A 25,693-nucleotide genomic window follows, 5' to 3' on the forward strand; every position below is an offset into this window, starting at 1 on the left:
TGCAACATTCCCTCACTCAGACCCTGGACTAAACTTCCCAGCATCCCTCCTGGTTCTCACCTGCACTCATTCAGCCATCACCCACACCTTCCACTGATCATCACCTCATCAGGAAGCACATGAGAGCACACACGTCTCACTCCATCATTGTCTGGTCTATGACAAGGAATACAGACTACTTACTTGAACATTTACTTCTAGTGATTCTCAGACAAAATTCCTACCTGCTACTCAAGTCTCCATTTCTCCAGGGATCCTTCTTCCTCATCTCCTTGAACCTTCTACAGAAGTGTGTGCTGTATGAGGCGTCTTTGTGCGCACGATTGCTTTTTTTATTTCAGCATGAGTTTGAAAATCACATTTCATTGGTTCACACATCGTGCCATCGAGAATTCGCTATGAATATTCTTAGAATGCTGCGTCGAGGAGTGAGCAAAACGAGAGAAAAACAAATTTTTCATAGACAAAGGAAAGGTACTCCTCTCAGAAAACGTACAAATAAAGGAACTTTTCGATGTTTAACTGCTATTTGGGGCTTTAGGATCGAGCACATTTTTGTGACAGTCTCAAATTCGACCACAATTGACATTTTACACTTATTTTGCCTGTAGCTGGTAATTATCCTGTGTGTAATCAAATAAAGATGTTACAAATCTGCCTGGAAGAAGACGTGTTTAAATAGTCCAAATGAACAGTGAGGAGGAGAGTTTGAGGTGCCAAAGACTCTCCATGGATCACAACTGGAGAATTGCAGAGATTAGTTGAGTCTTGGGGTCAGAAAGCCTAAAAAAATTATCAAACAGCACCTACATCATCACAAGTTGTTTTGAAGGGTTTCAAGAAAACATTTTGTACATCCAAAAACAAACTCCAGCATATTCTGGAACTTCAAAAGGGACCTGGTTCTATGGTCTGATGAAACTATAAAAAAAAATAGCTTTTTGGCAGCAAACCCACCAGATGGGTTTGGTGCAAACAAGGATGGCCACGGTTAAATATACTGCTGGATCTTTAATGTTGTGGGCCTTTTTTTTTTTTTTGGAGGTCCTGGACATCTTAATTCAGATACATGGTACCGTGGATTCTAGCAAATCCCAACAGATAAAAGAAATAAAATAATCTGACCACTTCTGCTAGAAATCCTAGAATGGGCCATGATTGGATCTTCAGCTGGGAATCTGAAGGATCTGGAGAGATTATGTATGAAGAAATGCTTTCTGACCTCTTCTCAGGTGTTCTTCAAACTCATCAGGCATTATAGAAGGACGTTGCAATGTTTGGGTGCTAATAATTGTGGACAACGTGAACTAGATAATAAAAATAAATTAAAAAATCTATTTTAAAAGCTTTAATAACATGTAAAAATTATTAAGGCTCAACGTGAGATGTGTTTATTTTTACCTCTCAGGCAGGAGATTTTGAAGTTATCCTCCCATGTACTGCCCTTTCCCATTTCCCTTTTTATCTTCTCTGTAACATTGATTGTCTTCATGCCACTTTATTATTGATTTTTCAATACCATATTGCAAGGACTGATATGGCACTTTTCCAAGTGCTTCCTGCCAAGGGATGGGGGAATTTAATGCTCTTGTCTTGTGGCTTGTAAATGATTTAATATGTTTTCAGTAATGCTGGCCAATAAACCTGGATGATCGCACAGTTGACATCAGAAAAGGTTAGCCCTTTACCCCTCTTACAACAAATAACCCTGCAAAGAAGATTACTTTAAGTTCTGTGCTCAGCACTGTAATGGTATTGATGCCATGTCATACTGAAGCAAAATTACATTCTTCTAATGAATTCTAAAAACTCAGCAACCTGCATGTTCTAGAATTTTAAGTCTTAATTCATGGTGCTGAGTGAGTAATTGCACATATGTTATTCTAAAACTTCCCGCAAGGAGCTTCCAATTAGAGCTAAAGTTTAGTTTGAGCTCCTCATCAAAGGTTTCATTAAGGATTAAAATGAGCTGATTGTTGAAGCTGTTTCCTAAGAGATACATGTTCAACCCCTCATACAATTAAAATTATATATAGTATATTCATTCACACTTGAAAACAGGGACATGTGTGAAGACATCTGTAGTAAACGTTGTTTGTACGGGAAGAAGGAGGCGGGAACCGGCGGACATTCAAAATAACTTTTAATTAAACAAACACAAACTAAAATGGCGGCGACAGCCCCTCGCGGTCGACTGTCGCCTACATACAAATAAACACAAAATGAAAATAATAAGCTGCAGCCCCTCACGGTCGACTGCAGCAACACATAACAAAACATAAATAAAATACAACATAAAATCCAGGCCTGGTCCTCTCTCGTCCCTCACTGTCGTCGCTCCTCCTTTATAGTCCCTCACTCCTCCGCGAGGGCCGAGATCGCTGCGGCGCGCAGCTGCCGCTCATCCTCCCTGATGAGCGCCGCCTCGTCCCGCCCTCACGGTCCCTCGGCCTCGCTGTTCGCCACATACCCCCAACGCCCTTGCCAGGCCGGGGGGTACTCCCGAGCCTGCACTCTACCCCCCCCCCTCCCCGGGGGGGCCGATCACGGCGGCCGCGGGACCTGGGGGTAAGAACAGCGAGGTGAGAGAATGGAGCGAGGAACATGAGGAGCGACAGAGACGAGAGAGTGGAGAGAGGAGAAAAAAAAAAATTCTGGTCCGGTTCCCAGACACACTGCCGCTCGGTCCTCAGCCAGCCGAGAGGCTCTTCCTCGCGGTGCCATGCGGTGGTACTGTACGGCCGGTGGACGGCTCGACACTCCTCCGCCCCCTGGCGGCCGGCGGTGGCTCCTCCTTCTGAAGGCCAATTTATACTTCTGCGTCGAGTGCACGCAGAGGTTACGGCGTACCCTACGCATAGACGCGTTGGATACGCCGTACCCTACGCCGTAGCCTGACGCGCACCTCTCCAAAAATGTAACAACGCGTCAATTCTATGCGGACCGCAAGCGCTGTGATTGGTCTGCCAGAACCCTTCCCTATAAATAAATAAAAAATCTGCGATAGGAGTGTGTGTGTGTGTGTGTCCAGAAATTGGATGATAGTTCCTTACGTCTGCTATAACACACTATTTTGCAGTCCAGCGATTCTTTATGGTAGTAAATAAATACATAGATCCGCTGAATATAGTTTATTTATTTTCTCATTAAAACCAAAGATGTTAATCAGTAATTGTATATCAAGAACAGGGACACATTAGGGTATATTTCGTGAATGAAGTCTCCGCAACAACAATCGCTTGCTGAGCCACCGCTGCTGAAAACAGCGGCCACGAGCTCCGCATGGTTTCACAAATGCATTCCAGCGCCAGATCGCCTTATTTAACTTTACTAATCAACTAGAGATGCTTAATTTGTATTAGATACAACAACTCAAGCTGCAAGAAAAGCCGCTCTCTCACTGCTGCTGATATTCCGACATGAATGTACAGATTCTACACATCAAGCTGCTTCTTCTTCGGCTGTTGTCTTGATTACACCAACATGCCCGAGGACACTGCCTTCTAGCGTCTGCATGTGGAATTGCACATTGACGCAGACAACAGCGCAGAAGTATAAATGCTCACGACGGCGTCGGCTACGCGCGTAGCCTACGGCGTACACTCGACGCAGAAGTATAAATGGGCCTTGAGGGCGGCCGGAAGCGAGTCCCCATCCCGCGCTCCCTGCTCCTCCCCAACCTGGCGGACGGCAGCGCTCCGGCTCCTCCCCAATATGGCGGACGGCAGCAGGCTTCGGCTCCGGGCAAGCGCTGGGGACTCCTTCGCCCCCTCGCGGACGGCGGCCACCCCACCTCGACCCAGGGGCACGGCAGCAAGCTCTCCGTCCCACCGACCTTCATCCGCTCCAGCACCACCGCTTCGGGCAGCCGCTCGCGGACTTCTCTCCTCCGCGCTGCCCGAACTCCGCGGCACCGCGATCCCCCTCAGCTGCGAGGGCTCTTCGACAGCGTGTCCCTCCTTCCTCCCGGGTTTCGGCACCACTGTAGTAAACGTTGTTTGTACGGGAAGAAGGAGGCGGGAACCGGCGGACATTCAAAATAACTTTTAATTAAACAAACACAAACTAAAATGGCGGCGACAGCCCCTCGCGGTCGACTGTCGCCTACATACAAATAAACACAAAATGAAAATAATAAGCTGCAGCCCCTCACGGTCGACTGCAGCAACACATAACAAAACATAAATAAAATACAACATAAAATCCAGGCCTGGTCCTCTCTCGTCCCTCACTGTCGTCGCTCCTCCTTTATAGTCCCTCACTCCTCCGCGAGGGCCGAGATCGCTGCGGCGCGCAGCTGCCGCTCATCCTCCCTGATGAGCGCCGCCTCGTCCCGCCCTCACGGTCCCTCGGCCTCGCTGTTCGCCACAACATCATATGCACAGTGCAGGGCTCCTAATGCAGTATGACTCAGTGACTCTCATTAAAGCAATAGTTCACCCAAAAGTGTAAATGATGTCATTATTTTCTCACCTTCATGCCATTACACATTTGCCAAGCTCCAAAAAAACACCATACAAGTAAGCTTGTTCTATATTTCATATAAATGTAGAATTATATGTAATATAAACATACATTTTTGGTTGATTATGTCAATAACCATAATATGAAGATTATCTGTGAATAACTCTGAAATAACTATAATTGACTGTTCCTCATACAAGCTATTGTGTTAAGTTCAAAGACTTGGAATATGCCGCTAACAATAACTATTACGTTTTAATAATTGTTTGGTAACACTTTAGCTTAGGTTCCAATTCTCGCTATTAACTAGTTGCTTATTAGCATGCATATTACTAGGATATTGGCTGTTTATTACTTATAGAGCACATATTAAAGCCTTATTCTGCATGAACATATTCTACATCCCTTAAAGGATTAGTTCAACCAAAACTGAAAATAATGTAATTTATTACTCACCCTCATGCCTTTCTACACCCGTAAGACATTCGTTCATCTTCGGAACGCAAATTAAGATATTTTTGTTGAAATCCGATGGCTCAGTGAGGCCTGCATAGCCAGCAATGACATTTCCTATCTCAAGATCCTAAAAACGATGTAGATGTACTAAAAACATATTTAAATCAGTTCATGTGAGTACAGTGGTTCAACTTTAATATTATAAAAACGTTTTTTTTTGGTGCTCCAAAAAAAATATATAACGACATATATAGTGATGAACGATTTCCAAACACTGCTTCATGAAGCTTCGAACCGTTATAAATCAGTGTATCGAATCGGATCGGAGCACCAAAGGGAACCTGAGAGTGCTGAGGCATCTTCTCCTTCCCTGTCTGACAGTTCCATTGTTCTCCTTCCCCGTGTGGAAGCCCGCGCTGCGGTTTCTTCCCCCGGGGTGGAGGACCCGATGCGTGAGCTGTCTGATTCTGAGGAATTAGACGGGCTCCGTATCGAGGCTCGCCATTTTCCTAATGCAAGATTCAATCTTGCGTTGTCGAGGCGGCGCATAGGTTCGGGTTTGCTATTAAAGTGATACAACGTGATATGGTGTGAAGGCATGTGATACTGTTGGGTGCGAGGCATGCAGTCAGCTCCTGAGGGTGCTGGCTGTTTTCATTGAGATATATCTCGACGCGTACTGCCGTGTGCCTTTCGGGAGTTTCAGCCTCGCGCCTGTTTGGCTTTCTTCTCGAGGGATGAAAGCCAATTGTATTATAATGGCTTGAACCACATTCCTGAGGCAACATGTGGTTACGAGTCCGTATAAATACAATAAAACAGTATTGTCTAATGGTTATGGCTGCATTTAATTCTGAGGATTTAAATGAAATATGATCTGACTTTGAGGAGTTAGATATTTAGCCTATCATTCAGACCATGTTTCACCGTATTGTGGCTGCATTTAATTCCGAGGAATTAAATTAAAATATTATCTGACTTTGAGGAGTAAGATGTATTTTTTTACTCAGCTTATCATTCAGACCAGGTTGCACAGGTTGGGTGATTATGATGGCATTTAATTCTGAGGAATTGAGTGTCATGCTATCTGACTTTGATAAGTTAGATACTTTTAATCAGTCTGTCGCCCAAGCGGGTTTGACTTGTCTGGATATTCATCTAAGATGGGAGCAATCATGCATGGGCAGTTCCTGAGGGGGCTGCTTCCATGCATGGTGAGGCTGCTCCTCCTTGGAGCCCTCCGGAAGTTGATGTCGTTCTCGCCGCCTTAAGGCCTGCGGGACACATCAGTTTCAGGCAATTGCTAATCGCAGTGTCCGCCCTAGTGTTGCGGCCCTGTCGAGCTTCTCCCTTAGATGAGGCCCCTGCTGGCCAACCCCCTCTCCCCTGTGGAGCTTTTGTGAATCGATGCTGTGCTCCCGCCGTCTAGTACGCTTCGGGCCACATTGTTTCTCCACGCATGTGCGCTGCACCAGCCGCCTCTAGCAAGACCTGCGGCGGTCCAGCAAAGGCGTACGCACACCGAAAATCTTCCTCGATTTCGCCCTGCCGGTTAGCCATTTCAGGGGTCGGGGAGGAGGCTCGGTTGACACCCGAGGCTGGCCTCGAGAGGCTGGTTCCCTTAGCAGATTATCTCGGAGCATGGTTATGCCTCCGAATATATCTGCATGGGCCCTACGTACTGTAGAACGGGGTTACAGGCCGCAGTTCAGTTCCCCTCCCCCGAAGTTCAACGGGGTGGTCTGGACTGTGGTCGGCCCAGAGCAGGTGCGGGTTATGGAACAGGAAGTACACTCGCTGTTGGTTAAGGAGGCTTTTGAACGTATTCCTCTGCCAGTCAGGGAGTCTGGGTTCTACAGCCGGTACTTCATAGTTCCTAAGAAGGATGGCCAGTTGCGTCCAACTTTAGATACTTGGATCGTTCTCTGAGGAGATTCAGATTCAAGATGCTTGAGAATTTCCTTTTCGTGATTCAGATCCAGTCTGAGGACTGGCCTGTCACGGTGGATCTAAAGAGGACGCATACTTCCATGTATCCTTCCTTCTGTGTCACGGGGAATTCCTGAGGTTCGCTTTCGGGGGCGAAGCGTATCATTATCGGGTTCCTCCATTCGGCCTGTTTTTTTTTCCTCGCGAGTAGCAGCAGTTTGGCATTGAGATGTCGTCCTTGGCTGCTCTCAGTGCTTGGGGTTGAGACTCTACATGCAATAGTGTGTTGACGCCTTCTCAGAGAATCGTGTTCCTGGAAGCCATATGGGATTCTCTACGTTGTGGGCACAATTGTCCCCCACGTGTATCGAGTCCATATGGGCGATGGTCTCCAAAATGAAGCTAGGCCGCAGCATCAACTTGTGTAGCAGTTTAGGACTGCTGGGACTTATGGCTGCTGCATCCAACAGAATATATCTTGGCCTGCTGCACGAGACCCCTACAGTGGTGACTGGGAACCAGGGGGGTTTTCCTCGAGGGGAAAACCATTCTGTATGATCAGGGTAATGCGCAGATGCCTTCGTTCCCTCGTCATATGGAAGAGACCTTGGTTCCTGTCCCGGGGGCCAGTGTTGGGAGCATCATGTTGCCGGAAAACCGTTTCAACTGCTGCCTCCCTCACTGGTTGGGACGTGGTCAGGGACGGCCGCTTTGCGAGAGGTCTGTGGGAGACCCGGCATTCTTCCTGGCACATCAACTGACTGGAAATGCTGGCGGTCTACAAGGCTCTGAGGAGGTTTCTCCCGGACCTCCGCAGCCACCTTGTCCTGATACATTCAGACAACACTTCAGTTGTTGCGTATCTGAATCGTCAGTGGGGTCTGAGGTCGCGCCCTCTTTGCAGACTGGCACACCAGGTCCTCCTGTGGTGCCAGGGGAAGCTGTCGTCTCTCAGAGCAATGTACGTCCCCAGGGACCAAAACCAGGGAGCAGACGTCCTGTCAAGGCAGGGGCTGAGGCCCGGGGAGTGGCGACTCGACCCAGAGGTGGTGGAGGCCATGTGCGAGAGATTCGGCCCAGTGGAAGTGGACCTATTTGCGTCTCGAGAGACGTCCCACTGTCCAATGTGGTTTTCTCTCAGGCATCCAGCTCCGTTAGGGCTGGATGCCATGATGCAGATGTGGCCGAGGCTGTGTCTGTATGCATTTCCCCCGATCGCTCTGCTCCCGGGAGTTCTGGAGCGGGTCCGCCGGGAGGGGATCAGCCTACTTCAAGTGGCACCCCGCTGGCCGGCCTGAGTATGGTTCTCGGACATCATAGCACTACTAGACGGCCCTCCATGGTTGGTCCCTCTGAGGAGGGATCTGCTCTCGCAGGCAGGGGGCACAATATTTCACCCCCGGCCGGAGTTATGGAACCTCTGGGTCTGGCCCCTGAGGGGGCTCGGTACCTAGAGGCTTGCCTGTCGGCAGATGTGGTCGAGACCCTACTCAGCTCCAGGGCTCCTTCCACCAGGAGACTGTACAGCCTTAAGTGGAATGTGTTCTCCACTTGGTGTAGAGAGCGTGATGTGGACCCAGTTAACTGCCCAGTGGCTTCAGTGCTGGAGTTCCTCCAAGATCGTTTCTCCGCCGGTCTTACCCCGTCCACCCTGAAGGTGTATTTGGCTGCCATTGGGGCTTTCCACGCACCTATAGGTGATGGACCCTTGGGGAAGCACCATTCTGGTTGTACAGTTCCTCCGTGGGGCTCGGAGGATGAGGCCTGCGGCTCGCTCCAGAGTCCCAACCTGGGACCTGGCGGTGGTACTCGAGGGATCTGCCGAGGCCCCCTTTGAGCCACTGGAGTCGGTTGAGGCGAAGAACCTGACCCTTAAGGTGGCCTTTCTCCTCACTATTACTGGGATCTCCAGGAGTTAGCCCCCGGCGGAGTTAAGGCCATCTTACACCCTAGACCGGGCTATGTACCCTAGGTGCCATCTCATGTGGCACGGTCTTTGGTTCTTCAGGCCTTTCATCCTCCTCCCCACCTGACGGCGGAAGAGGGAAGACTTCACCTGCTCTGCCCCATCAGAGCCTTAAGAATTTATCTGGAGAGGTCTTCCCAGTGGAGAAAGTCAGACCAGTTGTTGGTGTGCTTTGGCTCACCCAAGAAAGGGCTGCCTGCATCTACACAGACAATCAGTAATTGGATTGTCCAGGCTATAGCCGTGGCTTATAAGGTGCGCAACTTGCCTTCACCTATGGCCATGAGGGCTCATTCCACCTGGGGCATGGCCTCCTCGTGGCCCTTCTTTCTGGCGTCTCGCTTCAAGAGGTTTGCGAGGTGGCCACCCTGCACACCTTCATAAGATTTTACAGTCTGCATCTCCACGCCTGGTGCCAGAGTGCTCGCATCCTAAGTGTGCCTGGTTCCCAGCTTCACACTAGGACCGGTGTGATTTCGGTGTGGCATAGTGGGTATTTACATTCCCAGAGTGTCGTCACTCGACGACGCAGTACGAGTTCCCTCGAAGGGGAACGTCTCGGGTTACGACTGTAACCCCTGTTCCCCGATCTTCCGGGTATGCCGTCATCTACTACGTCATGACGCAGCACCAATCAGATTGGCTTGATTTCATTCATGCTTCAGACGCGCTACGCTGGGGGCGTTCCCAGAGTGTCGTCACTCGACAACACAGTGTCTCGTTCCCTTCTCGGGGAACAGGGGTTACAGTCGTAACCCGAGACGTTTCTGCTTGTAATATTTTATTCAAATGTAGTAACCTCTAAAACAACCTTCCTTTTCTGCTAACATCACAGATCTATCTTATTTTTCAACCCTTGCCAACCAAGAAGCTGGCTGTATTCTGGTATGCAACAGTTTTATTATCAAGCTATACCTGCATACAATCTAAAACTGTGCAATTGTACTTTGGAAAAAGCTGTTTTAAAGCAAATAGTGATCACACAAAATATTGTTTTGATTGAACAAATGGAAGTTAATTGATAAACCATGATAAACCAGATTTTTTTACAAGTTCCCAAACTTTTCACAGTACTGTAGTTTGCTTGTAGAACATTGGAAACATTTTGAAGCAGTTGTCACAGTTCTTAGATGGATTTGGTTATCTCAATAGCTACTGTCGTTTCATGTAATTCCAGACTAGCTTAATTATGGTGATATCAAAGCCTTGTGTGGAGCATACCATATGTTGTATAGAACTCCATTTATGTATTTATTTATTTCCACCCTCTTCATATACAATCCTTTAGGCGCCCAGTTGCTTAATGTGATATCTCAGGGTACTTAGAGATATTACCATTTTGATCTGGAAATGTAATATTATCTCCATTCAAAGTACCTCCAAAATCCACATTGTCTGCAATCTTGCTGGGATCCTTTTGTGGTTGTGTCCACTGACGACACCTAAAAGAGGATTTCTAATCCATTACATATGAGTGAACATAATAATAAGACTTTCTTTCTCTGCTGAGCAGAGAGGGGTCATGTGTTCCCTAAATTAAATCAAATGGATTTTTAAATGACTCAGGCCAGGACTGCAGAACTTCTCAAAAGAGGTTAGCAGTTCAAAGTGCATTGCAGTGCTCAGTGTTGTGAAGGTAAGAGCCATTCCAGGGCCAGATTCCACACTAAGCTTCAGTTAATGGCTTTTTCTTTAATCTTTCTTTATCCTAAATGAATGCTTACAGTGCAGCGTAAGCAAAGTGCTTGTATGCATTGGCCAATCGCAGTGTTGCTGCATGAACTGCATAGTTGGTAAACAGGAGAGCCAAATCTGGCTATTTAGTATATGTTAACATGTGGGCAAGAAATAACTGTAACGTGTACAAGATTTCCTTGGTAACTTTGGTTAATACATTAACGCGTATTTAGTATAGTACACTTACACATGAGTTCATCTAACTAAAAAAGAACTGTATAGATTATTTTAAATTACTTTAGATTTGCTCTTGATTTAGAACAAATCAATTTATCTTAACGTGATTTCCCTATCTGTTATTCGCTTTGACGTGAATGACACTAGGGGTCGCTCTTGGGAGCTCTAAACACCTCTGACATAGTCAGAAAAGAATTTGGTGGGTGGAATTTGCACATCTGGACATACGGGTATAAAAGTAAGCTGGCATGCTCCACTCATTTAGCTTTGTTCTTCTGAGCCAAAGCACCACGTCTCTTATGGTTAAAAGAGAAGGGGTTTTATATTCACCTCCATACACTGCTGGATCCATGAGCACATTTCAATGTTCTCTCTCTGTGTGCACAGATAAGTGCAGGGAGTTCCCCTGTGTGCATCAGTGGTGATCTAAAAGCAAATTCCTATAAAAGAGCTACATGGCGGATCAAGTCTTTTTAAAGATGCCTTTCCGTCCATGTCTTTCCGGGTGCGGGCGATTTCTCTCTCCATTGGATGGCCATGATCACTGTTTTGAAGGCCATTATTAACCCCCCAGAGCCGCGTGGAGCACGTTATTTGACGGACAGATGCATTTTTTATTGACTTCAAAAACAGAGCAACAATTACTGACATTATAATGCTTGGATTAGCCTGGACTTTTTTAACATAACTCAGATTTTATTTGTCTGAAAGAAGAATGTCATATACACCTAGGATGACTTGAGGGTGAGTAAATCATGGGCTAATTTTCATTTTTGGGTGAACTATCCCTTTAAGTGGAGACAGCATTTGTCGATGGTTCATGCACTCACTGCGAGAGCATGGCCATGGGAACGTTGCTGTAGCGACTCTTGTACTTTTTCAAAAGGCACCTCTTCCCATTCTGGTCCATTTACCTCCGGGTAAGAGACCTCGGCGGCGGGTGAACTTAACCCTTTGAGGTCTGAGGGGGTTCCCTTTCAAGGGATTCACGCTTACCCTGATGGAACGCCTCAGCTCTCGAAGGGGCTGACTGCATGCATTATGACCAGCTACCATTAAGAACGCTCCACTTCTGCCGTGCTCTCTTTGAGGAGGCCGCCCAAGCTCACATTCCTCACGGCTCTGGTCTCGCTGCTACCGAGGTAGAGCAGTGACACGGGTCATTGGTTTCGCAAAGGAATCTGGCAGAGGGGTTAGAGATGGGCTCTGCCTTTTCTTTGTCCTCACCTGCCGGATCTAATGCCTTATCTCTTACGTTTCCTGACATCCAGATCACAACCTCCTCAATTGGTCCTGCTGATTTTTCCCGATCTCCACACCGATTTGTTGAGATTGTGGAAGAAACCAGCTTCATATTGTGTCTTCAGCTCCAAAACTTAGAATTATTCTTCCATCATGGGGCTGAAGGAACATTGATATGGGGTGATGCCTAAGGTGGAAGAAACGCTGGTTAGCTATCTCTCCCCTGAGCCATATGTTACCCACCGAGCAGGTCAGAACAACTTGGGGATGGTGGGTAGAGTGTATTCGGCAGAAGGTAAGGCCATGGCATGTTTGTGCACTGTCTATTCTGCAGGCATACCAGGCTGACCTGCTCAGAGACCTGGATGAGAGTGAAAGTGTGAGCCCGGGCGCAATAAGAGAGCTGTGCTAGGCCACAAATTTAGGCTACAGATTCTAGGCCACCAAAGGAAACGGCCAAGTCAATTGGCCAATCTATGGCGGCTCTGGTAGCCATAGAGAGGCATTTATGGTTAAACTTGTTAGGCAAGAAAGACAAAGATAAGAACTTCCTAATGTGTGCCACGCTTTCCCCTCCTGGCCTATTTGGCGACACTGTCACATCAGTTGTCGAGAAGACAATATATATATATATATATTCCTTTTGGCTTTGTGTTGCATAATTAATAACCTGTTTTTTCTCTTTGGCTTAACAGCAAATAAAGTTTGTTAAGAGATTCATTAAAAATGCGTTGAATTTCATACCTCATTAAATTGACAATGTGCATAATGTAACATTTTAAAAATTATTATTTAAAAATAAGTTAGAGACGTGAGTGTTGTCAGTTGAAAAAATGTGATTGTTATTTTGATTGCAAGGGTTAAGATTATTTGGTAATCCCAACAGTGACCAATAAAATGTACTCAACTGTGCTCTACTAACTCTACTACTGTACTAACACTTTATTTTAGGGTTTAATCATCACTATTAACTAGTTGCTTATTAGCATGCATATTACTAAGATATTGAGTGTTTATTAGTACTCATAAAACATATATTAATGTCTTATTCGGCATGACCTTATTCTACATCCCTTAATTGTACCCAATACCTAAGTTTAAACTCTACAAAAACTACCCTACTACCTATTAATAAGCAGTAAATTAGAAGTTTATTGAGGCAAAAGTTGTAGTTAATAGTGAATATGTGTCCCCCATACTAAAGTGTTACCCATTTCCCAAACAACAAATAGCTGCTTAACCAATGTAGTATGATGTATCATTAGTGAAATTAACTTGCTAAGGATGAACTTTTGTAACAGTGCTTGCACCACGTGAATTTAACAATATAGGACTTTCGTTAATGAAGTCACATGCAAATGGACATACACAGATGGTGGAGATAACTTCTGCTAATTAATCTATTTGAGAATGCAATTAATGTATTTTTAATATATTAAATTGGTGTTTAAGACAGCTGGAGCAATACTGTATGTGAAGCTCAAAGTGTGAATCAAAGTGTCATGTCTTTGCATGATAAAGAATGATGGCTTTTAACCCCAGCAGTAAAACCTTCCCCTTGACAGTCTTCAGTGATGCCCTTCCCATGAACTCCTGATATGGTTTGAGTGGGATAGAGCCATACATACACTGCTGGCCTGTGTGCCGTGAGCGATTGATGAAATATTTATACAGCTTTTATGAGACTCTGATGTGATCACTCCATCAGCAGAAAGAATAGAAAGCTTCATACATTACTTCCTGTCAAGACAAACAAAGGGATGGCATGAGAGAAAGAACGAAACACTCTTTTTTTACAGTGATTTGACCATGGCTAAAGGGAGTTCTTAAGCATTTAAGTATGTAATATATATTGATTTACTTTTTTGTTTTATCACACAGGGTGACGACGTCTTGACCGTCATAAAGATGAAGGCCCAATGGCCAGCCTGGCAGCCCCTCAATGTGTGAGTAACTGTCATCTAATCAGTTTGTGTGTGTATGTGTGTGTGCTGGTGTTATCTTTCCTCTGTATAATGTTTCATTAAAATACAAATTAAAGTGTTAAAGGTGAAATATTCCAGTTTAAAGGATTAGTTCACTTGAAAATGAAAATTACCCCAATGGCAGTGACGGGGTCCATTAAGTTTGAAGCTGAAAAAACTGCATCCATCTATAATAAACATACTCCACACAGCTTCTGAAGCGGATCGATGGAGTTTTGTAAGAAAAATATCAAATATCACCTTCCGTATTCAACTTACGCAGAAAGTGTAATTCCGCTTGCAGTTCAAAACGCTTACGACGTGATAACATCTGACATCATATGTTGCACCAGTTGCGTTTTTTTCATAAGTTGAATACGGAAGGTGGTCTGGCGGTGTGAGGCTAAATGGTTTGAAAATTATCTGTGGAGAGCCTGAAGTGTCTTCAACCTCTAAATGATAGGTTGGTACTGGTATTGTGCCTATGCGTGAAGAACACTTTCCTGGACAGTACCCTGAAGTGACTGAGTAGCAGGGAGAGTCCATTCTACAGGTAGAACTCTGCAAACTCTGCAACTCTGCACCACTCACTGTGAATACACCGTTTCGGACATGTGACACACAGTCTGCTGTTGTCCGAGGTGCATGTTGCTTAACATAACAGACTTCTGAGGGCAACAAGGAGAAAGGCAAACTTTTCCTGACTAAAAGGTCATGGACAGCTTTACTAAGCCGAAGGCCAGAAAAACTTGATCACTAACCAAAGGTCAGTGTGCCTTTGTGGGCACCAGTGTGCTGCTGCGCACTCAGAAAAAGGTACAAAAGCTGTCATTGAGGTGGTACCCTTTCTAAAGGTACTAATATGTTCCATTTAGGTACTAGTTGTAATGTCTAGTGTTTTGGTTTTGTTTCATCTTCTTCTTCTTCTGGTGTTTAATGACGGATTGGCAAGCCAATGTAAATTATGCATTACCGCCACCTACTCATCTGGAGTGTGGAGTGTACATAGCTTTGAAAGAAATGACAAGAATAAAAATAAAAAAGTGTGTCTTGTTAGTCATTAGTCTTTGTGTATTTAAGCCCTCATGTTTGCCTTGTTCCCTTGTCGAGTATTGATGTTGTAACCCACTGTGTTGGTGAGTTTTATGTTTAGCCACGCCAAGTCAAGTCTTTGTTTCTAGTATTGCCAAGCCAAGTCTTTGTTTTTGATATTTTGATTAAACTGCACTTGTGTTCAGCAAACTTTCCTTCAGTGGACTAATCGTTACAGAATACTTGACCGCATTATGAACCCAGCAGTTTGCCATCTCCTGCGCCTCCACCAAGGCCAGCGCCCCATTGAGGATTATGTTGTGGACTTTTGTGAACTGTGTGATTTAGTTGGTTTAGTTGGACGTGGCACTAAAATAAATTTTTAGAAATGGATTAAACGAGCCCTTGCGCTCTAGACTACCAGGGGGAAAAATTCACTATATATCGACCGTGCCCTTCTGCTGAGTGGCTCTGCATTTACTGTGGGAACGGCGGAGGAGGAGCCACGCCATTCCACAGTACCCACCACACCACAATGCCACCACTGTCATGTCTGGATTAGTTCATGTCATGCCTGCCACACCTCATTTCATTCACGTCATGCCTGCCACGCCTGATCTCATTCACGTCATGCCTACCCTGCCACAGCCTGTCCAGAGTCCAGTGACGCCACCTGTGATGCAACCTGTCCACATCTAGAGCCAAGTGGTGTCTCCTGTCCACGTCCAGAACCAAGCGGCGTCTCCTGTTCACGTCCAGAGCCCAGAGATGGCTCCAGCCACTGACCAGCGTCCAGAGATGGCTCCAGCCATTGACCAGGATCCAGAGATGGCTCCAGCCCGTAACCAGCATCCAGAGATGGCTCCAGCCACTGACCAGCGTCCAGAGATGGCTCCAGCCCCTGAACAGCGTCCAGAGGTGGCTTCAGCCACTGACCAGCATCCAGAGATGGCTCCAGCCATTGACCAGAGTCCAGAAAGGGCTCCAGCCACTGACCAGCATCCAGAGACGGCTCCAGCCACTGCCCAGCATCCAGATATGGCTCCAGCCACTGACCAGCATCCAGAGACATTGCAGACCCTGACCAGCACCCAGAAACGGCTCAAGATCATGACCCCATAGCTCCGCCCAAGAAAAAAAATGATGAGGCCACGAAGGCCGCGCCTCTGTGGACCCCTGAACTGCCTGTACCACTATGGCCCCCTGAACTGCCTGTACCGGCATGCCCCCCTGAAGCGCTCCATGGCCCAGGTCCGCCCACACTCAACGGCCCAGGTCCACCCACGCTCCACGGCCCAGGTCCGCCCATGCTCCCAGGCCTGTCTCTGCCATGCCAGGGTCCAAGTCCTGTCCCCCTTGGACCCTGAGATGCCTCCCCAAGACCCCCTCCACTCCACCACCCTTCAGGAATTTCATGTTGTTTTTTTTTGGGGCGTCGAGAGCCGCCCTTAGAGGTGTGGGTGGGGGGGGGGGGTCTGTAATGTCTAGTGTTTTGTTTCATGTTCATGTTCATTGTCTTGTTTCCTGGTTTGTCATGTGATTCCATTGTCTCCTCATGTGATCATGTCATGTGCTTCCCTAGTCTAATGTGTTATGTTCTCATTGGTTGTTTTTGTCATGTGTTCTTAGTTCAGTTCTGTCATTGGTTCATTGTCTTTATTGTTCACAGGTGTGTCTTGTTAGTCATTAGTCTTTGTGTATTTAAGCCCTCATGTTTGCCTTGTTCCCTTGTCGAGTATTGATGTTGTAACCTGCTGTGTTGGTGAGTTTTATGTTTAGCCACGCCAAGTCAAGTCTTTGTTTCTAGTATTGCCAAGTCTTTGTTTTATGTTTTTTATATTTTGATTAAACTTCAGAAAACTTGTCTTCAGTGGACTAATCATTACACTAGTATGTACCCTTAAGGGGTAAAAAAAGGGACACATGTATTTTGGAAAGGTGCTGCCCCAGTGACAGCTATTTACATTTCATTAATACATTCCATATTAAATATGAAAATATTAATCGTCAAAAGTCATAGTGGCAGTTAGAAGCAAGGTAGAATTTTTCTGCCTCAAATGTTTTTGCAGAACTGAGAATCAGTGATCAAACTGAGCATGCCCAAAAGCCATTATAAGTACTCACTATTTATAAAAAGTTGCTTGCGCTTCATTAGTTGACTTTGCCTTTTTTTTCTTCTTTTTATATGTTAGATAGTAAGATAGTAAGTATATCATACATTAGAAGATTTTTAATGTATGATTTTAATGTATGAAAAAAGAATAATAAGACATGCTGTATGTCCAGAATCTTGGAATTTTAATCTGTTCAAATGAGAAAAGTATTGATTGATTGATTAGAACTGGTTCATATAGCTCCCCTCTCTCATCTGATCACATTACTGCACAGATATTAGAAAAGGTGAGAGACAGCAAGTAGAGGTCTGCATTCCTGCGGCTCTCAGTTTTCCTGCTGCGCGGGAGTACATTTCCAAATCAAAGACGGTAGCAGTCGGTAACTCTGGTGTGCATTGGAGGGGAGTGGGCGGCCACTCCCGACATCCTTTGACAACAGCGTATCCGCACTTGAACTTGAAGTGAACAAAACTTTCTGCAATGGTGGCGTACACACAGTTCTCAGTTCCCTTCTCTAAACCTGGCAATATATGTTCTTTGCATCCTATCCACGAGAGCACCATCAGAGAAAACATTCAGCCTTTGTGGTCAGATTTTGTAGGAGAGACGTTCGGTAGGCTAATGAAACTGTCATTGGTCAGCGACAGTCTCTTCTTGCATGAATGCTAAAAAAATATTCATTTTGCAGTAGCTAGCTAGATGAAAAAAGCGAGCAGTTTTTGTTTATTTGTATTTTTGGCTTACCATTTTGAGTGACAGATGTCGTATTTGATTTAGCCTATTTTTCTCTGTGACATTTTTTACAGTGTTGACAGTCTCATGATAAATAAAATTATTGTATAGCCAACATTTTATATTTGTTATCCCAGTCACTCCCTTTCTTTAGGAGGTTTAAACGAGGTCTAAATTTAACGGGATCGGTCGGGTCGGGAAGAAAATCATTTTAAACTGTAAGCGGATGAACACAGAGTGAATTTTAAGTGGGAGCAATTGGGTGTGGTATAGAACCTAGTGGGAGCGGGCGGGAGTGAGACAGAAAAAAAAAGTCCCGCGCAGACCTCTACTTTGAAGCTAATGTTGACCGACTCTGTCCATCTCCAAAAACAACAAAAAGGATTATAAAGGTATCATAAAAAAAGTTCTCTAAGGCCATAGCTTCATGTGATATTCCCCTCTGCAGTAGCTCTCAAATCTTATTTGCATTAATACATTCAAATATGATTCATCAAGATGTGTCAAGGCAGTTTCATTGTCAATTATGATTTTACATGGAACCAGTGATATTTGATTTCACTGACATCAAACCCAGAGCAACATCTTTAAAACTGCAGTGCAGAACTTTTGCCTCTCTATCACCATCTTTGTTTGAAACATGAAATTGCTGATTTAATTTTAATTTTTTTTACGTGGGTTGTGCTTCGGCACTGCTCCTCTTCACGGACTAGTCTGTGATCACCACATCAGAGTGGATCTGTCACTGTGGATGCAGAGTGGATGCTGTACATTGACATGCCAATAATAAGTATGTCCTCCTAGGCATATATGCAAACAATGTCATCTGAACAATAAATATATCTGCAACTTTTGTTCTGACCAAAAAAAAAAAAAAAAAAATCACATTACTGATGTTTAGATCTAACAATTGCTCAGTCAGATCAGATTCCACAATGCAAGTTTGCTTGCTACCTTTGAGTCACTAAAATCTATTACCTGTTCAGCAGGTAATAAACATCTCTGTGTCAGTCTTCAATCCCTTCAGATCTTGGATTTGTCACCTCCTCCCAAAAGCCAATGCCGGTATTTACTCTCATTTTAGTACAGGCTCTATCACTTTCCCTTTTTTACTGCAGGTTTGAGGTTTCTTGGTTTTGACAACAGGTGATTCCTAGGATGTCAGCGATGATTGCTGTTTAGACCTTTCTAGATTAAAAACAGCCATCTAGATGACAAGTTTAAATTCTCAGCACACACCATAAACTAGCCGGGTCTTCTATCTGTTAACAGGCGTACCGTTGAAATTTACATTTCCTGCTAAATTTACATTTCCTGCTAAATTTAACCCAACAGCTAAAACTTTAAATCATTATTTATAGTTTTAAGTTATAGTCATTATTTATAGTTTTATAGAATATTTACATTCACCGTTCCCTTCTGGTGGAATGATCTTCCCACCTCCATCCGAATTGCAGAATCACTGACAACCTTCAAAAGACAGCTGAAAACTCACCTCTACCGTGAGCACTTAACCTCATCTTGAAAAAAAAAAATCCTTTTCCTTCTATTTTCCTCTACTCCTTCCCTGCCCTAGCGTGTGTTCCTCTGGGTAATGTCCAAAACTTAGTACTTCAGGCACTTTTTATGTTTCGATTGCCTCTTCATGACGGATCGCTTCTTGTACTCCTCAGTTGTAAGTCGCTTTGGATAAAAGCGTCTGCTAAATGCATAAATGTAAATGTAAAACATTGTTTTAAACACTGATGTCTTATGTAGTTGCTCATTAACTGATTTTTATTATTTAACCCACTCCCTTAAAAACTTAAGGCAGAAGTGCCAGGTTTGAATATACCCAAGCATTGATGAGATATGAAAGCTGCAGAAGATCACGATTTTTAGCCAAGAACTGATTTGAGTTTTTGTTCTTGTTATTAAGATGTTATACTGAAATTAATCTCTCAAATCTTCCTCTTCATAGCAGTATTTGACATATCATTCATGTTGGCGTACTTTCAATTAAAATATCATATATATTGCAGGTAGTTTGATGTCACAGATATCAGTCACAGAACCAGTTATGTTTAATACCTTTTGTATGATGTTTGACGTTTAGAACAGCATGAACAAATACCAGTAAATTGACTACCACAAACCTTAGTAAATCATGCTGCATAGTTTTTAAAAAATTATACCATGTCCATATATTATGTCCACGACTTTTCATTGCTAATTTTTCACTGGGTGTCTTTCGTAAATCCTGACAGATTTTCATTGTCAAAAGACAGTTTGCACTGATGCAAGCCTTTAGTAAACCTGGCCTTTAGTATTTTTTTTTTTTCATTGAAATAATATTTAATAATGTTTATTTTTATTTTTATTTTATTATGTACATTAGGGTTTATATTAAATATTATGGTGTCAAGACACATTTTTATTGCATCATTTTAATGTTACTTGTGTTACCATGATGGTGTTTGATGACGAAAAAAATGTCAGAAAGTAATGTTGTTGATGATGTGCATGAAAACACTCCTCATAACGCGAAAAACAAGTTATCCCGCGAGTAAACTAGAGCGAGTAACGCAATGCGAATATTCGCTTCACTTTTGGTGTGCACACACTGTAAAAGATCCCATTCACAAACCCTGTAAAGACGGTAAATCTCACAAAATCTCATTCATCAGACATGACTTTAAAGTAAAAAAACATTGCGGATGACCGGCAAGAAGGAATGGCGCTTGTAGTGTATGGACTGCTTTTTAAAGAAAATTAGCGGGAGGAAAAAGGAAAATGTTAAGATGAAGTCATGGAGACGGGGTGAACATGAGCATTACATGTTACAGCACGAGCTAGAGGTGAGTCTTCCATCAGCTCGCTTTCTGATTGGTATTGTTTCGTTTCACATGCTAATCTCCAGAACGTACGGCCGTGCGTACGTTTGTCCTCGGGATTCCCCCCACACAACAGAATTTCTGATTGTAAATATACATGTTGAATATTTACGATTTGAGATCGGGGCGGCTTCAACGTTCTTCTGGGCAGATTCAGTCACCCTTAACACACCTCACACCACAGGAAAATCTGATAAAACAATCTGTAGAACCATCAAGATAATCGGGACTTCACCTAGGATTGTCGGAAGGGGAGAAATTGGCCCAAAATCGCCCCGATTATCTTATGGTGTGTACCCAGCTTCAGGGTATGTGTACTAAAAACAGAAAAATTTTTCCTATGGGTTTTTTGGGTACAGACGACAACATTGTCAAAATTATCTCTTTTCACACGGATCTGGACAAATGACTAAAAACAGCCAAAACACGTTAAAAGTTTTTAGTTGAAAACGGTGTTGTGTAAACTGCCTTACTTGCACTATTTTCTCCTTGTTTATCATTTTAAGTGATCTAAATTGATTAATGCTCCCAGAATCCCCCAAGCACAGAGAATTTCAAATTTATAATGCTGTGTTCACCTGATCGAGTATACAGTATTTGGGTGAATTAGAACTTTAGAGCAGACTGGAAATTGCTTTTGAATTGACTCAGAGTGCCATGAAACGCTTAGTATGAAGCAAGACTTGCTTGAGACCAGAGCTATTAATGTCTTTTACTCACACTGTACAATCATTTGACTTCATAACGGCAGTTAATGTCCAAAAACACTAAATGTTCTTTCTTTATTTCTCTCTCTACTCTTGTTGTCTTCTCATCTTCTCTAAAGATCTGTTTAGTAGCTGTATATTTAGAATAGCAGCTAATGCATGCTCTGCTGTTTCTTTCCAGAAACCTTGAAAAGCTTGAGTTGAGTTGATTAGCAGTGCGCTGACAAGCAGACAGTGAAATAATAGGTTGTCAATGCAAGTCTCTAATTAGCTGCCTGGTTTGTTTTGTGTTTGTGTGTGTCTGTGTGTTTATTTTCAAGGGTGGAGTTGGATGATTTCATTTTCCTTAAAGTGGTGAATAAAGATATGGCTTTAAAACAGACTTTGCTTTATTGTTAAGCAATAATGACACAAATTTATGCTGACTTTTGCAGCCCTGTCATAAAGCATATTTTTGTGTATGTGCATACAATTATGTATGGCAGATATTCAGTGCTATTTTAAGATCACTAGCCACGTTTACATGCACACTTTTTTGTCATTCCGATTAAAATCATTCCGATTGAAAGATTCGGTGGACTGTTTACATGAGACTTTATCTAAACCGATCTGGTGTTTACATGTTCTGACTTTCAATCGGAATCATTTTGTGACATGCGCACATAATTTGTCTGTCGCATAGATTCGTAACTTTGCCAATTATAGTAACTGCAATGTTCGTGGATCAATAGTTCTGTGTTGGTAATTTTTATATATATTTATTTATTTTTCTGTGGGCGGACATGCAGTAGTTTAACCTAATTTATGTCCTATACAATGGCTTTTTCAACAGCTGTGAATGAATGCGGACTCAAAATGAATTCAATTAATTTATTTTGAAAAACACAAAATGAACACTAAAATTCACCCAAATTATTAATAAAAACATAAGATATACGGTGAAACAAGAATGAAAGCATTCAAGGCGTGCGCGATCTGCATCATTAGCCTGCTAGTAGGCTAACTGATGGAGAGAGAGAGCACGCACACTTATGTGCAACATAGTCGGTTTATGCCTTAAGTAAACACCAAAAGATGAGAAAGAAAACGCACAGCATGTGTAACCTACTGCTGTCTTTGTCCTTAATGCTCATCTAACAACAAAAGACAAAAATAAATTCACCTACTGCTGTTGACTAAATAATTTTTCACAAGTTCAAACTTACATATAATCAGATATATAGAGCATAGAGTATAATGCTAATTTGTTGTGCTGTCCGAGTGGGGACGGCTCTCGCAGAATCCAAAGGGAGTTCAATACTCACAGCATCGGACAGGTAAGTCTTACTTGAAGTCGACCAAGTTTTGTCATTTGGTAGGCCTAGGCTAGTTAGCCAATGGGGGTTTATTGGGCTTTTTTGATGTGCAACAGATTCGACCTGATGTATCTTTTGAAAGTGTCTGATGACCATCGTCCGACTCCGAGAGCTTGGATTTACTACTATGAGAGGCCTTTTTGGGTTGTGTGTGGTTGTTGCCTGAAAAAAATTCTGCAGGGATGCCCGATTGAAGGAGAAAATATTTTTTTCCTTTAACATATTTTTATTGGATTTTACACATTTGAAAAAACAAACAAAACACACTTAAGTACTTACAAACCTAACCTAAATCCCTTCACCTCCCCAATAGTCCTGGCTGGTAAGAAAAAGAAAAAAAACCCTTACATATAAAACGCTTTATATCATACATTCCTATTAAGCACTTTGTGTATATACAATAAGTTCCCTTTCGAAAGTCATCATGATGTCATCAAGGTGTGACCAGGAAGTATATAAGGGCGCCTTGCAAACATGACACCGCTTCTTCGTCTTCAGGGACTGTTTTGTCTGAATTGCTTCGAGTTAAGGTAATCCAAATTCATTATTGTATACACACAAGCTGTGTGTTTCTGCCTGGGATCAAGAGCATGCACAGTCAGCTCTTATCGAGTTGTTTGTTTGTATAATGTGAGCGTTTGTCAATCCGAGATCGCTCTGCTCTCGTCTGATTCTCTTCCTGAGGGAAGAGGGTTTGGCATCCGAGACTGATGATGCGGTCCCGGATAGAGGTTTCCCGGATAGAGCTTGCTGAATCGTCACGGGAAAGCATTCTTCCCTTTGACGATCTGGCGGCTGACAAGACTTGTTTGCAAGTGCTCTAGGGATGGCTGTGAGAAGGAGGATTAATATTCTCAGCCATCCCGACTGTGTATGCTGAGCCGATGAATGTTATGAATCGCGCTGCAGGCGGGCTGCGGCCGCCGTGTTGTCGCGTTAGAGGAGAGGTCGCTCGTGTTGGACTAAACGATCGATTTCTCCCCAACCATAATCATCGGCTCAGTTGGGCTTTCATTCCTTCCTGATCTTCCTATTTAGATCGAGGGGGCATGGAATAACCTATATTCGGCTCATATTCACTGACATCAGCGGTATGACATCAGCGGTATGACGCTGATAGCAGGAGGATAGGAAAAGGAGAATATGGGTATGTGTCGTTTTCTCCGATTAACGTGATGTGTGCAATCTCGCATCTGGGAAGCTGAGAGCTCCAACCCTGCCACCTAAACAATGTGTCGCTTTAATGGCAGGGCATACACGGCAGCAGGTCAGCCCGGTGCTACTTCTTACACCATGGCAGTGTTTCATGCGCACCAGGCCGGTTTGCTGAGGGATCTCGATCAGGGGATGATTCCCTGATGCGGTGGTTGTGCAACAGGCGGAGACTGGGCCCGAGGGCCAGCATCGCGGAGGAATAGCGCATTTGGCAGCGTCTGAGGACCTGCGTACCACTGAGATCCGGGTCCCAGGCAGGCGGGAGGCATCACGGTCCGAGGACCGGAGACGGGGCCCGAGGGCCAGCATTGCCTCTCGTGCGCCCCCACAGTCGGGGGTGGGGCACAGAGAGGCGGACTCCCGGGAGAAGTAGGAGCTGTGTATCACAAAACGCAGTCAGCGTTCATGATGGATCTCCTCCCTGAGTGTGAGCTAAGGAATTACATTGACCCTCACTCCTCTTCTTCATCATCATCTCCCCAGGCCCTTCTTACATCCGGCCTAGGTGGATCCGCGATGATGTGCTAGGGCGCGCCTGGCTGGTCTGTGAGTGCGCCCCCCTCAGGCCCGTGGTAGTGGTACACCTAAGCATACATGTGGTGAATTAAGCTTGTGGGTGGATATCATTGCGCGCTGCAGGCGAGCGGGTAAGTCCCCTATAAGAGGGAAAAATATTACATATTTTCTGACTTATGCTCCCTGTAGAGGGCTTCAGGGATCGCTGTGGATCGTTGGATATTTCCTAGGGCCTGTAGTTCCCCTGCTGTAGTTGCCTAGGCTCCATAATGATCTAGTATTTGTAGTGGAGAGCCAGCAAAGAATATATATATTTTCTGAACAGCCGTTCTGTTAAGGCTGTGGGTGTGGAATAGCCTTTATATCTCCCAGACTTTTAAAATCTGTGAATAGCTCTGGGAATGCTGCCTATTTTTGCGGGTATGTAGCATTTTTTTTCTCTAAAAAAATAAAATAAAAAGGAAAGGCTAGGCATATATTTATCCTAGTTTAAGCTGGTAACTGGTAGCCGCCTCAGGGTTTGGCGGTCTGTAACTTCTCTCAGTATAAGTCTTCTGGAGAATGCAGGATCAGACTACGCAAGAACTACAGTTAGATCTAGAGCCAGATCTAATATTCGACTGGCATTTCTACCCGAGTGCCCTTTTTGTTTGGTGCAATAGTAGTGGCCCTTTCGGACCTCGGGTATAGATCTAGATTGGCCTAGGCTTTCTAGGGATTACGGAGGCGCCCGCCAAGAAGCGTTGGCGCTCCGGGTAGCTATTCTATTTTTGAATGTAGCTTTATTATTGTCCCTAATGTAGCCTCCTCTTATGTAGAGTCGTCCGGCTAAGGCCCACCCCCTTCCCTGCGTTCTGGGGCTTTTACCAGTAATGCAGGTTGGAGCTGCGCAGAATTGATAGTGACTTAGCCAGTGGTCGTGGGGTAGGGTTAAGGCCATTTTTCATATGAATACGAAAAGACTGTATGAATAGCCCAGCCCTGCCCTCCAGAGCTAGTTTCTTAGAAAGCCGCCAGTTTTTTGGCAGGCTCTGGCCCTGTTTATATGCCTCGGCCAGTTGGCAGTACTCCTCTGACAAGGCTGGGTAGATTTGAGTACCTCCACTCCTAGCTCTGTATCATTCTGCCTCACCCATGGCTCGGGTTGAGCAGCACTTCGCAACCTTTTGTTTATGTAGGTTTGGTTGTGAGCTCCCATGTATCCAGAGCATTGC

General features: G+C 44.3%; 1 protein-coding gene across 1 annotated transcript in view; it reads left to right on the forward strand.

Annotated features, from left to right (window-relative positions):
- Positions 1-25,693, forward strand: part of spon1a (spondin 1a) — a 329,503-nt gene that overhangs the window by 191,765 nt on the left and 112,045 nt on the right. The window contains exon 7 of the mRNA XM_079824799.1: positions 13,853-13,917. Coding sequence (XP_079680925.1) covers positions 13,853-13,917 — 65 coding nt within the window. The remainder of the gene's footprint in view (positions 1-13,852; positions 13,918-25,693) is intronic.

This window comes from Gobio gobio (assembly GCF_949357685.1).
Source record: "Gobio gobio genome assembly, chromosome: 9".
Lineage (NCBI taxonomy): Eukaryota > Metazoa > Chordata > Actinopteri > Cypriniformes > Gobionidae > Gobio > Gobio gobio.